This window comes from Cyprinodon variegatus, unplaced genomic scaffold (genome assembly GCF_000732505.1).
Source record: "Cyprinodon variegatus isolate N-32 unplaced genomic scaffold, C_variegatus-1.0 Scaffold939, whole genome shotgun sequence".
NCBI classification, from domain to species: Eukaryota; Metazoa; Chordata; class Actinopteri; order Cyprinodontiformes; family Cyprinodontidae; genus Cyprinodon; species Cyprinodon variegatus.
Genome location: NW_015151392.1, coordinates 56,398 through 69,634, shown reverse-complemented (window position 1 = coordinate 69,634; position 13,237 = coordinate 56,398). Strand labels below are relative to the sequence as shown.

At 37.7% G+C, this 13,237-nt stretch overlaps 1 protein-coding gene across 1 annotated transcript in view; it reads left to right on the top strand.

The window, feature by feature from the left end:
* The window catches only part of tbcd (tubulin folding cofactor D), a 28,931-nt gene extending 22,567 nt beyond the window's left edge, over positions 1–6,364 (top strand). Inside the window, exons 31-39 of the mRNA XM_015398529.1 lie at positions 1,193–1,351; positions 1,500–1,638; positions 3,141–3,262; positions 3,403–3,480; positions 3,570–3,656; positions 3,731–3,818; positions 4,967–5,076; positions 5,204–5,288; positions 5,391–6,364. Coding sequence (XP_015254015.1) covers positions 1,193–1,351; positions 1,500–1,638; positions 3,141–3,262; positions 3,403–3,480; positions 3,570–3,656; positions 3,731–3,818; positions 4,967–5,076; positions 5,204–5,288; positions 5,391–5,411 — 889 coding nt within the window. The 3' untranslated portion in view covers positions 5,412–6,364. The remainder of the gene's footprint in view (positions 1–1,192; positions 1,352–1,499; positions 1,639–3,140; positions 3,263–3,402; positions 3,481–3,569; positions 3,657–3,730; positions 3,819–4,966; positions 5,077–5,203; positions 5,289–5,390) is intronic.
* Positions 6,365–13,237: the final 6,873 nt, after the last annotated feature.

The following is a 13,237-nucleotide window of genomic DNA, read 5'->3' as shown; positions in this document are numbered from 1 at the left end:
TTTGATTGCATTATTACCTAGCTGCTGTTTACTGCCCACCAAAAAAAAAAAAAAGAATAGATAAAAAGAAAGAAGGTTTGCAGTCGTTGCAGATACAATCTCATACCTGCTAGGTAGTTTGTTGGGCGTGAACGCAGGGAGGATCCACCACACTCACCTTCTCGCTCACCCTATAATGGGGATGAAGTCTGGAGGAGTAGAGACGATGTCCTCCTGTGAACCCCCTTTTATACCAAAACGCTGCCAATACACTATTACACAGTAGCTGTAAGTTAGAAACACATTCAGCGGCCGTCTGAACCACATCAGATATGTTAATATGCATTGGAGATAAGTTCTTGATAAGTTGCGCGCAAGTTACTCATAGGTTTTTGGATAACTTGGACACCACGACTTATGAGTAAATTACACTTAACCTATGTCAGTGTTAATATGGAAGTTATGTCCCCCTGAAGGCAGCTGCGCCTCAGAACTTCCCTACCGGTTCTTTTCCTGGGAGCAAGTTATTTACTACTCTTAAATCAAATTGGGTAAAACCATATAAAAAAGGGCTATAAAAACAGGATTAAAAAAGTAACAGAGTTTATTACAGATCAGGTTGTTACAGGACAGACAAAATGCTTGGAGTCAGCACAGCTGTGGGCTCAAAAAACATCAGCGAGCATCCAGCAAAGATTGAGCAAAGATTGAGCCCCGAACAAGGTCATCTTCTCCTTCTTATACCTCATGAGTCCATGTTTTGCATCAGGTGGAAGCTCAGCTGTCCGTATCAGAAACTGACATGCCATCCATGCCTTGACCTGTATGCATCTTGCCTCTATGCCCAAGAATTACAGATAGCTCCCCTTTATCAGACCGGCTCCAAGATGTGCCCATATCCTGTGCACTTCTAAAGACACGAAGGCTGTCCTGAATAGATGACCTCCATACACAGTGACATCCACAATGTGAAGGAAGGCCTTCTACTCTGTCTAATCTGGCTAACAGAATAACAATGCACATGAAGTATAAAGAATAAACCTAACATCAGCGATCAAATAATTTACCTGTAACTTATTGCCCAAGTGTGAGCATACGCTGGCATATGTCTGGAAATTTTGAACTTTCAGGAAATCAATTCAGGTCCAAAAATGACTGTAAACACTATCTGAGCACCTAGAATCACCTGTTATAATATCTGTATTCTGTGCAGGGTGAAGTCTATGATGTGCTGCTTAGCTAAACAGGCTGCAGAGAAGATTGACCACTACAGAGCTCATGCTGGAAACATCTTCCTACGCCTCCTTCACAGCACCGATCCTGAAGTACCTCATATACCCCACAGGGAGGAGCTGTTGAACATCTTTCCTGTGTGAGTATCTCAAGTAAACAGGCAGCACTGAACACTATTAAGCTAAAAAAAAATATAAAATGGTACATTTTTCACTGGTTAAAATACATTAAGTATGATTTAAAGACACATTTAGGCGATCTTTAATTTAGTTTGGTTTTTCTTCCAGTGAGACCATAACCAGTCTAAACTGGAATGCCTCATCCCAGGCTTACAAGTACATCGCACAGCTGCTTGGCTTGCCTGAGTATCAGTACCACACCCTGCTGGGGCTCTCTGTGTCAGTGGGAGGGATCACAGAGTCCATAGTAAGTGGAAGAAGCAGAAAATTGTCAAACCACAGCAGTATGATGACCAGATTGGCCATAAATGATGTGCGAGAAGAGCTTTGGTTCCCTTGCAACACTTCAGAGACTTTCACAATGTTTGCCCTGGAGCACTAAAGCTGGATGTTAACCTTGGCTGCACTAAAGGACAGTTTGATATTATTTTGAAAACTGGCTTTTCTTTATCCAAGCTCTATGATATTGATTTCACAGTTGTCACTTATTTATGCAGCGAAGATAATCAAACCAAGCCAAATATGTAGATAGCAGATATTATGTATTATATATCAATTAATATTTCTAAGTTTTGTTTTTCTTAAAGATAATGAAATAAATGAGACCTTTCTCGTTAAAGTGGTTTTAAAATTGCATAAGCTGTTGTTTATTATAAAATGTAGCCAGATGTAGCTCCACTGTAGCCAGTAATTATTTAGCAGCTATGAATTTATTATTCAGGTCTCCTGACCAACAGGGGGAGCAGTTTGTTTATTATTGCCCTCTGTGTAACACCTGCTTTATGTGTTCCTAGAACAACTAATTTGCAATATTTTAGTCTGCCAGCTTTTGCATGATAATTGGACTTCAAACATTGATTGATTCAATATTTGCTTTTCATATACACAAAGAAAAATAGTCTTGAGGTTTTAATCTGTGGCATATGTGTAAAGTATGCCTGCTTAACTCCTCTGCAGTCTTTTCTTACACACCTCTCTCTAGAGGTTCAACCTGGTCCCAAACTGGGGTTGATCACGCTTTCATTTCTCTCCCACTGCGATTTAACCTGTTAAAACCAGACTTTTTTCTAAAGAGGTCCAAGCTGCAAAGATTTCAGCTTATTTTTAACTTTGAATGTTTATAGAAGTAATAAGGAATATAACATTTAAGGCCTGTAATAACAGCAGTGAGGCCCGCGGAGTTAAGCCAGTCTGAAATTGGCGCAATATAATGTGCTCCCTCAGAGACGATCCAGCCTAGGTCTTGTTTTTATCTCCTCCTCATATAGTTTTTCTTCCTCTACAAATATCCTCAGAGACGAGAGGCAGTGATATATTTGTACAGCATTTTGGAATAAGGAGCCAAGATTGCTTCAATGTATGGGCCAAGATTAAGATTCTCACACTATAGGCCCCTAGTCTAAAAAAAAAAACAGGGTTCCATTCTGACAAATATAGATTGCACAGTTTGACCTTGTTTGAAGTCCATTAGGGAGAAAAATCATTTAATGAGATTCACCTGGTACCATTATTTAATGTGCTTTTATTACCAGTTGAAAGGACTGATTTTTCATTAAATATTAATGTTTTATTTAGCTTGCATTAACATTGTTTTAGGTCTGGTTTTATATATTTTTTATTACTACCATATTTTACTTTGAGATGATCTGTTTAATTTGTATTTACTATAATTACTGTAGTGAATTATTCAGTCTTTGTGTTCAGAATGGGATTTGAATCATTTCTTTCGCTCTTCCTGAATTTGTTCAGGTGCATCACTCCTCCCAGTCTCTGTTTACTTTCCTGAGAGGGATCCAGACTGACAGCGATGCTCTGTCACAGTTTTCACAAATGCTACTGAGGGTCTTTAGGGACAATCTTCACAATGACAGGTACATAAGTGAGCTAAGGTTGTCAAGTCCTTTCTATTCATTCTACATAGAGCCATTTGAATCTGTAATATTACTTAAAAACACTTTCGAGTGATATATGTATGTAATGCAATGTTTGTTTTTTATTCCTCTTTTTTTAGGGTATCTGTTCCCTTACTTAAAATGCTCAGTCAGATGCTTGCTAACAGCGTTTTTGAAATCTTCACCACACATGAAAAGTTAGTGATTATTTTATATTTTTTGTATATTAAAACTGTTTTTATAGATCTAGGAGGATTAAAGTTTTTCTGTCTCTTTGTTTCGTAAGTCACCAGGTCTGTGTGGAGCTTTTGAGTCTTTGCAAAGGCTTCAGGAAGTCCAAGAATGTAGCCAAGCTTCGTGCCTGTATTGATGTGTAAGTATCCTATATTTAAGGCTACGACAGCATCAACATAGCAGAATGAAGCCCTACTATTGTTGTTTTTTCAGTTTCTGTGGGCTGATCCAGTTCCAGGGAGACGTGAGGAAGCAGGTTTTGACCCAGTTGCTGCTGCTGCTCTGCCATCCATTCCCAGTGGTAGGTCCACCTACTGTAGAGTCCTATTAATAGATAATAATATATATGCTAGCACTTGAAATGATAGGTAGGCTTATTCATTTTATAACACAATTTGTAAAGTTTTGGAGCAGACGAAACATAACCCTGATTGCTGTTATTGACTTCCATTGAAATACTAGAGTCTTCTAATGAAAGACGTCACACCAGATCTACAGGAAGATGGTTTGTCAGTTTTAACAGCGTAATTATTACCTTAACCACAAAAGAATTACTGGAGGGCATCCCCACATAGAATGCATTACAGTTCCTACAGTAGTTAATAAACAAGATGTAAATTATGGATGAGGGGCTAAATTTATCATGAACATGTTCTGTGGTGTTAATGACATTAATGGAAATGTATAAATTGATTGTTGGATTTTGTTTAAATATTTTACAGTATTAGTCTTAGTCTTATTCCTCTGTAGATGTCCAGTTTATTTACAATTTTGTTTTGTTGCAATTAGGGCTGCAACTAAGGATTATTTAGCAAATTGATAAATCTGTCGATAATATTTTTGATCAATCAATTAATAATCGGATTGTTAAAGATTCTTTAATGAAAACTTTTTACAAAATTAAACCAGGTGAAACTCAATTGTTTCCACATGTGGAGTTTTGGATAGAGCATATTGACACAATTTATTTTTTATCTTAAATGTGAAATGTTTATGTTATTTTACAATCTTGGTATAATTAAGGCTCTAAGTGTGTCGCTCTGTCAGCTAAAGGTATGTTTTAGATCCTCTACACTCCGGTTAACGATTAATTGACTACTAAATTAGTTTACGAATATTTCAATAATCAATTAATCACAATTAATCTGATTAATTATTTAAGCCCTAGTCACAATATATAAAATGTTGTGCTGTTTGTGATCAAATCTAGAAATTCAGTCTTTTTTGTGACGTACTTTCCCCTTTTCAGATCAATCAATCAAAACAAACAATACTATATCAAAGATAACCTTTTTTTTCAGGAGTCATATTACAGCCATTTATATCTTCAGATTCAGTGGTTAAATTGATGTTAATAGATTTTTTAATCATTATTTACATGTCATTAGATAAATTACTCATATGTTTATTAAAATTTTTTACACTTGAATGATTTTGTTAAAACTACAGATAAGAAAGACCACATCCAGCGAGATGTATGAGATGCTTCTGACCTATGATGATGTTACTGATCCAGATGTGCTGGATGATGTCATGACCCTGCTAAGTGACACTAAGTGGTTGGTACCATTTTGCAAAGCAGTTGGTCACAATAAATTCTGCTTTAGAAATGAAAATAAGAATTACTTTATATTGACTCAGTATTTGCTCTGTGTGAAATATTGACGCTTTAAATATCCATTTAAGGGAGAGCGACCTCGCCACAGTGCAAACACACAGGAATCAGCTTTGTGATTGGTTAGGAGTCCCCAGGCCGCAGCTAGTTATGAAGGTGCGAAGTAACATTATTACCATAATCTGCTTCTGTTTTTTTTATATATTTTTTTTTTATTGTGTGTCAGGTTAACTCTGACAGCTCTCTTTTATTTTGCAGGTCCGTGCCCCGGTTCCGTGATCTTTAATGGATGTTTAATCCTGCAGGAGGAGCGGCCTCTCGCATGACTCAGGAGACACTCTTTAGTTAGGAGTTCCCTTATTAAGGAGGCCTGCCCATCTGCCAGGAAATGACACAGCTAACTTAACAACCTGTTCAAAGAGTTTAACATTAGTGCAAAACAAAGTAAACTGTCATGGTGGTTTTCCCTTCCAACAGCAACGTTCCTCTCTGTTTTAGCAGTTGTAAAACAATAAATGTCTTAAAATGTACCTGTTGTAAGTCCTTTTTGTTGTTTTCTGTCAGTAATTCTATTGTTTCACTCTCTGTTTAGGCCTGTTTACTTGTAAGCTGTACCTGGAACAACACAGCTATGTGAAATTTACACTGTACTTTGCAGGCACTCCAGGGAAATGGTTGCCATTTAAATGTTTTGGCACACAGCGTTGAATGTCACTGAGGCCCCTGCTTCCCCTTTAGGGAAGGCAGACCTACTTTTTCTGCTCTGGCAAAGGTGCCAGTGGTTAAAGGAGTCTGAGGCCTGATAGCAAAGCCTTCACGGTTGCCTGCAGAACAGAGGCCGTTGTGTCACCATTGGTCCAGGCTTTCTAATTAGTGGCTGATAGTGGCCACATTGTGCTATGCAGCCACAATAACAAAGATGCAATTGTTACATTATTTTAGAATTAGCTGGTTTTACTGGCTCGTCATACACAGCCCAAGCTTCTTAAGCTAGTAATCACTATATTGCATTACGTTTTGTTGCATGGTTCACATAACTGTTAATTTTTTCCCCATGGATACTGGGGTTTATTTTACTTTATTCCATGTGTTAGCATATGCTGTGTTTGCGCCTTTACCACATACGTATTGGAAATAACTTTTAAATATTGGCTTTATAAAGGTATAAACATTTCTCTATTATACATAATTTATATGACAGGCCTTGATGATGATATTTGAGGTCATTTTAATAAGTAGCTGTTTATATTTCCAGAAATGTATGTAAAATGTGATAATACTTTGATGTTTAATGAATCCAAATTCATTACACATCAAAGTATAATCTCATTTTATGATTGTTTCTATAAATTATTTGCATCATTTTTAATGAGGAACTTTCATATATCCAAACTGAGTAGTAGAAAAGCTAAGCTTTAAAATATTTTCGACAAACCCTGGTTGAATCACCAGATTAGCGCCTTGCAAGGATTTTTCAATCATTTTGTTATCCGAGTCTCTCTTACTCATGCAGACTGCAACCAATAGTCATGTCTTAGTTTTTGTTGATTAGCTTGGTTTATTTATGTTACATTTTGTGTCCTCATCTTTAATAAAGCAAAACACATTGAAGCCCTATTTTTATTTTAACCTTGGCATGAACCAAACATTTATCATAAGGATCAGCTCTTGGTTATTGCAAAATTGTTAAAAAAAGTTGTGTGTTCTGTTCCTAATTTTTTGTTTTTACATTAAAAGCTGCACTTGCTACCCTAACAGTTGTTTCTGTGCACAACAAGTTTGTGCACTCTTTCTACTGTAATAACAATCAAGAGACAGCTTTAGCTGCGGATAGGTGGTCCAAAACGGGTACTGTCCACAGAGATGGAGGAAGTCAGATCACCATACTGAGGACAGATTCTCTTACCTGAGCGGTGGATGTTTGCATCACCTCCAAAGATTCCATTGGCCTTTTGGTTGCTTCATGATAATCCCCTGACCCAAGCTTTCAGAGGAAAGGTCTAAATCTTGCTAAGTTTTTTGATGTGCCACACACTTTCCGATTTTGAATGGATGAACTGAATGTATCTTAGTACAATACGGCTCTCTAATAGATGGATTTAAATTGAGATAAAATGACACACAGGACTAGAAAACATTACTGTTTTTTTTTCTTTATGCCAACGTAAGGCACCCCTTTTTTTTTTCTCATTTTTCAATAATTTGCTCCTTAGTTTTGGCCTGTGACAAAAAGCTTGTAGTTATAATCTGTTAAAATGTGAAAAGATTCAAGGGTAAAACTGCTTTTGCATGTCACCAGATTTCTAGCCTATTGTTTTGTCACTTTGTTGCCTGCTGCTGCTGATAAGTGACCAAGTTTTATCACCCTGCCTATGAACAAGGCCACATTCTCCCTTTACCCTCCTCCTCCTCGGGTGTTGTTCAGCTCAGACCAGGTTTGCCCAATATTGCTGCAGCCCATAATTCGACTTTAATTAATTCCCAGCCACATGTAAAATTCCTGCAGTTGCCAATGAAAGAAACGGTGTGTTTCTTTTAAAGGCAGATCGACGGGAAAGCGAGCAGCTTTGCTACAGTGCTTAGGGTGCAGAGGAATGCTAATAATTCAGAAAGGCTTACAGTTCGCTGGCAGTATCCATGGCGATTCCTCCACACAATGGTCGCCTTTTTTTTTTTTTTTTTTAAGAGCGGAGTAGGGAGGGGGACCTTTCCCTCATTGACTGACTTGGTGTGATGTTAGGAAAGACCTTCAACTTTGGGTTTAAGTGTTTGGGTCTAGCTGTTCCTCCAGGTTGAGAATGGATCTGAGTCTCATCCTTAAAACAAAGCCATGATGTTTACACTCATATACAAAAATATTGTTTGGGTGAGCATATCCAGTCTGCTTTTACTGCGGTTCCTTCAGAAACGGAGAGCACAATATGTCTCTTGGATCATTGCAGCATTTCTTTAACAAACAGCAGATTACTGAACTCGTGGAGCAAATGATTTTGATTATAGTTCATCCTCATCTTGTGCGTCATGATCCTCATCCCAGGGGTGGGATGGGCACTCTGAGTACTTTAACTGTTTTACCATAAATAAAATCAGACTCTTTCCTAAGATGTTTGTATATTGTTGTGCAGAAAATCCAAATTTTTCTGATTTTCCTCGTGATCATGTGATTGCAATCGACATCACAGAAAGCACTGATAAGAATCCCTTCCTCTTTCATAATCAGACTCCACTGTGGCAAACGCAGAGGCACATGTCACACTCAGGGCCCTCTTGATAAACTTTTGTTTATTAAGTCAGTTTTCTGTCAACTTCAGTACCATAAAATCAGGTCAGTGCCATCTACTGAGCATGAAAAAGCATGCATTGCTTTAAATTAGTAGTGAATAACATGGCACATGCTGTTATATGCCTTATGTTTAGTCAGTGAAAACAATAAGAAATTGACCTTTTAGAGTTTATTATTCCCAGGTGTTAACCCCTGCTGAGACTTCCTGTGTATGGCCCCGGCACCTGGTGTAAGAGCAACAGCCCTCCTCCTGTTTGCTTGCCGGGCTTCATTAGTGGAGCTCAAGGTCTAAATTGCCCTTAATTTATGGAGTGGACGCACTTTGGAACAGCTGTTGCATCTAGACTGACTTTGAAAGCAAGTCTCTTTCAAGCATGCCAGATGGGCCTATTTTTTCTAAGGATGTTTTTAGGTGAATTCAGCATAAACTTTGAAAAGGGAAAAACAAAAGTTTACGCTTAAGCAACTTTGTGCCTTCTAAAGTCCTTTTTATTAATCTTTTCAAGTGTTAACCTATTTACAAAACAGCTTCAGCCACATAAAAACCTTAAGTTTAACCAGAAACGACTGAGGAAGATAATTATATTACAGATAGAAATAGCAAATATACAGTAATTACATGACTGATAGAAATAGGAGAGAAGCTGTAATTATAAATATGACAGCTGATGCGGTCTCCCTCCAGGAAACCACCGTCCTTATACGTTTCCAGCGTTTTCCACCAGGCATGTGCTCACTGCTGAGGAAATTACCATGTTGTATGGGATAATAGTCATTTTGGACTGCGAAGGCAGCTGGATAGGGTTTTGGGAATGTGGGTTAATTGCTGAGCTCATATTCTTTTATAGACCACAGGTTAATGAGGGGTGTGTTTTTATATCGACTTCGCTGACAATTACCGCTGAATTATTGTTCTGATTGAATAAGAGAGTTGTGATTCATGAATCGGTATTTGGTAAAAGGGTTTGTCTTACAATGATTATTTCCTTTATTTTAGTAAGATGTGACTCTTGTGTTCATTCTTAGACCACCTCCTTGCAGCAGCTATGTTGTCTTGGTACAATATTTGATCGCCGGTTAAATGTTTTCCGTCTATGATTTTAAAAGGACAGATGACCCTTGTTGAAGAGCTTGCAGTATCCAATTAGCTGCCTGTTTTTATCGCTGTTATTCTGGATGAGTCTGACAGCTGCTATCAGCGTCAGCACCTCCCAAATTCCACATCAGCTTACAGCAGTTTTTTTGCACAAGCTCCAGATTCATGCTGTGTTTGCATTGCTTGTTCAGTGCCTTGCAAAAGTATTCTGACACACTGAACTTTATTGCATTATGTCAGTTTATTACACACATTAGTTTTTTTATTAGGACTTTATGTGGCAACGCATAGAAGTGCATACCCATGTGGACAAAATTGTTGGTACACTTTGTTCAATGAAAGAAAAACCCAAAATGTTCCCAGAAATAACTTAAATCTGACAAAAGTAATTAATAAGAAATGAACAAATTTAATTCAGACATTGCTTTTCAATAATTCTTTGAAAGAATTATTTTAAAGAAATAAACTCACGAGACAGGGCTGGACAAAAATCATTGCACCGTTAGTTTAATCACTGCAATTAAAAAGTTCATGTAACTGTGAGAATCAGATCCTTTCAGCAGGTATTTTCACTCCTCATCAGCAAATTGTTTTCTCAGGTTGTAAGACTGCCTTCATGTTTAAACTCTGTCCAAAGATGCACTGGAAAAACAACCTAGAAATAAGTAAAAGTTTATAAAATTAAGTGTATTTATCCTTACTTTGAGTAGGTAAATGAGATAAGATAATTAAATAATATGCACTTGAAACAAGACAATGCAATTTTTTTTTTTTTTTAATTGTACACTGTCTTGTTCCATTGACAAAATTTCTCTTTTACCTCCTCATTCCATGAACAAATGCACTTATCGTAAGAAAAAATGAGTTATCTAGATTTTTAGAATTTGTTCAGGATTCATAGGATGCCACGTCAGAATAGTCCAATGTTTTCCTCTTAGATATTCTTGGCTGATTTTAGCTGTGTGTTTTGGGTCTTCCCTTTGAATGACCTATGACCTGCGACTGAGACCAAGCTTTCTGCCACCCTGCTGCATGTTTCTCTTTAGAATCCCTTAGTAGTGTTAAGATATTATTGTATCCTGCAGAAATTCAAGACATCCCATGCCAATTAAAGCAAAGCAGTCCCAGAGCATAAGGGAGCCTCCTCCATGTTTCACAGTAAGGTTTTATTCTTAATATGCTTCATTTTCCCATCTGTGAACATAGAGCTGATGTGCCTTGGCATACATTTCTATTTCGTCTCATCTGTCCATAGGACATTCTCCCGTAAGTCCTGTGGCTCATGTAGTTTTGCAAATTAAAGTCTGACATTTTTATGATTTGCTTTCAACAATGGTCCTTGGTTATCTCTCATTAAGACCACTTTGGCTCAAACAATTGGTGTGATCTGTCACTGATGTTCCCTGAGCTTGAAGTTAAACTTTAATCTCTCTTGAAGTTTTTCTGGGCTATTTTGTTATTATCTGTATTACCTATGTACCCTAGAACTTTCATTTTTGTATTTTTATAAATTTTTTTTAACAGTAATACTTTTTTTTTTTTTTTTCTTTTATTAAACAAGGGTTACCAACAGTTTTGGCGCCTTATTGTAGATGTTTACTGTTCATTTACATTCAGCCTTTATTTAGTGTGATTTCCCAAATAAAACCCAGAACTTTCCAGTATTTAGAGTTCATATGTTCCTAAGTAAACTCTTAATAAATGCTACAGTTTATACATCATTGTAGGTTTTGACATTGAACAAACAGCATCAAGAAGACAATGACACAGCGCACTCAGAGTTAAAGCTGTAGATTATTTAAATACAGGATTAAATATAAAATTTCATAAGCTTTAGACAATGGCATGAAAGTAATACATTTAATTTCATGGTTGTATGAAAGAAAATATGGAAAAGTTCAATGAGTGATAATAATCCAAGGCACAGTAGGGTGTTTGTTTTGGAATACAGGGGAAAAGTGATGCTTTTTGGGTGAAGCTCCTTGAGCTTTTGGTTTTATATAAGTAGCTCACGGCTGCTTATTTAGTGTTCCTCAGAATTATAAAGCTTCTACTGCTTGATTAGATTTGAATTTGTCTTTTCACAGTAGCTTGATTATGAACATATAATTAAATCTAGGGAAACATTTTTCCCCGTTTTTATAATCTCTCACAGCAGTAATATCACTCTCCATCTCTCAGTGAGTGCATTTAGCCCTGGGCCCGTTTCAAACTCTGTACCTCCTTTTCCTGTCATCATTCCGGCCTTGAATGAACCCTCATGATTGTGTTTATGAGTCTCCCTGCAGAGGCTGTCCTTTTCCTGCTGCTGCTGCTGCTCTTCTGTCTAAATCTATGCTTAAGAGTGACCTCACGAAGACAGCGCACACGTCAGGGGTCTGGCTTGCCTCTCTTTTGGGCGCAAGCCAGAATGAGCTCATCCATGACAGTGACTCCAGCTGCTTGGTTGTAGGAGTTTTGTTTTGCGACCTCCTCGCCTGACCCAGGCAGGAGTTGAGGAAGGAGTTCGTGTGACACTATTCCCAGAAGCGCCATCGTGGGCTGACCACTGGCAGCCTGCCGCCCCCTCGGCGCCTGCGAAGCAGCACGGCCTTGGGCCTCCACAGTTCCCTATGGAGAGGCTCAGTTTGTTCTGGACGCACGCCAGAACTGAGCGATGGGGGGGTGGGGGGGCACAGCCAGGTCAACTCTCAGGGGTGGTCTCACAGTCAATAAGTGTGAATGTATGTGCGATGTCTTTGGAGCCATAATGATTAGCTGATGTTTTGTTTTAGTGTAATTCTGATGTTGCTCTGGCATTAAGCTGTCAGGCTCTAAAATGTCCACGTCTTCATTAAATTTAGAGTTTGTATAGATAGGACTGGGTTTTCAGCATTGGGTTTTCATCAAGGTTTTGGTCCTTGCAGTTTTTCCCATTAATAAGACACTCAAAAATTTGCTTAAAAAAAAAAAAGCATAACAAGCTATCGGGTAGCTATACTAGGCTGAGCTCTTTCACTCACATGTCTTCTTGGTTAACAAAGTCAATATGGTCTCAATATGTGGTAAATCTCACAAGTGTGGGGGTAACTGCAGGTCGGAGCAAAAAGGGAGTGATATCTCTCAGCTTGGCCTCTTTCTTAAAACTCTTCAGCCACTGCTTCCTGAGTCAGCCGTTTGGAATCAATTATCCGACGCAGTCAGAGGTTTAGATAATTAAAAGTAGATGTTCTCCACGTTCTGTTTCAGATCAATGATTCTTGGGTCACCTAGGGAGAGGAAGTAAACAACAAGACAACGCCATCCCATTTTTTCCCCCTTGGTGTCCTAATAATTTTGGCAGCATAGTGTTGTGCTTTTATATGCATTTAAGTCAGTTAATGTTTAATTAACTTTCGGTTTGTCATATTTTGTCTTGTAAACAGATGCCCAATGGCCGTGATGTTACGACAACAAATGAAATGTGTGAATCTGAACATGATGATTATCAAACAGCTAATCCTGCACACATATAACATAAATTCAATCCATTCTAAATATAAGAATGTATTAAAAAATATACAACTCTGAGGGAAATGTAATTCAGTTAAAAAACACTAAGCAAAAGAAAAACAGCTAAACTAATATGAACACAAAAGAGATAAAGGGACATATGAAAAAAGGGTTAAAAAGGGTTAAAAAGTGCCAATTAAATGCGATTTTGTTATTGTTGGGTTTGGATTATAAAATAATCTATCAAAGAAAAAC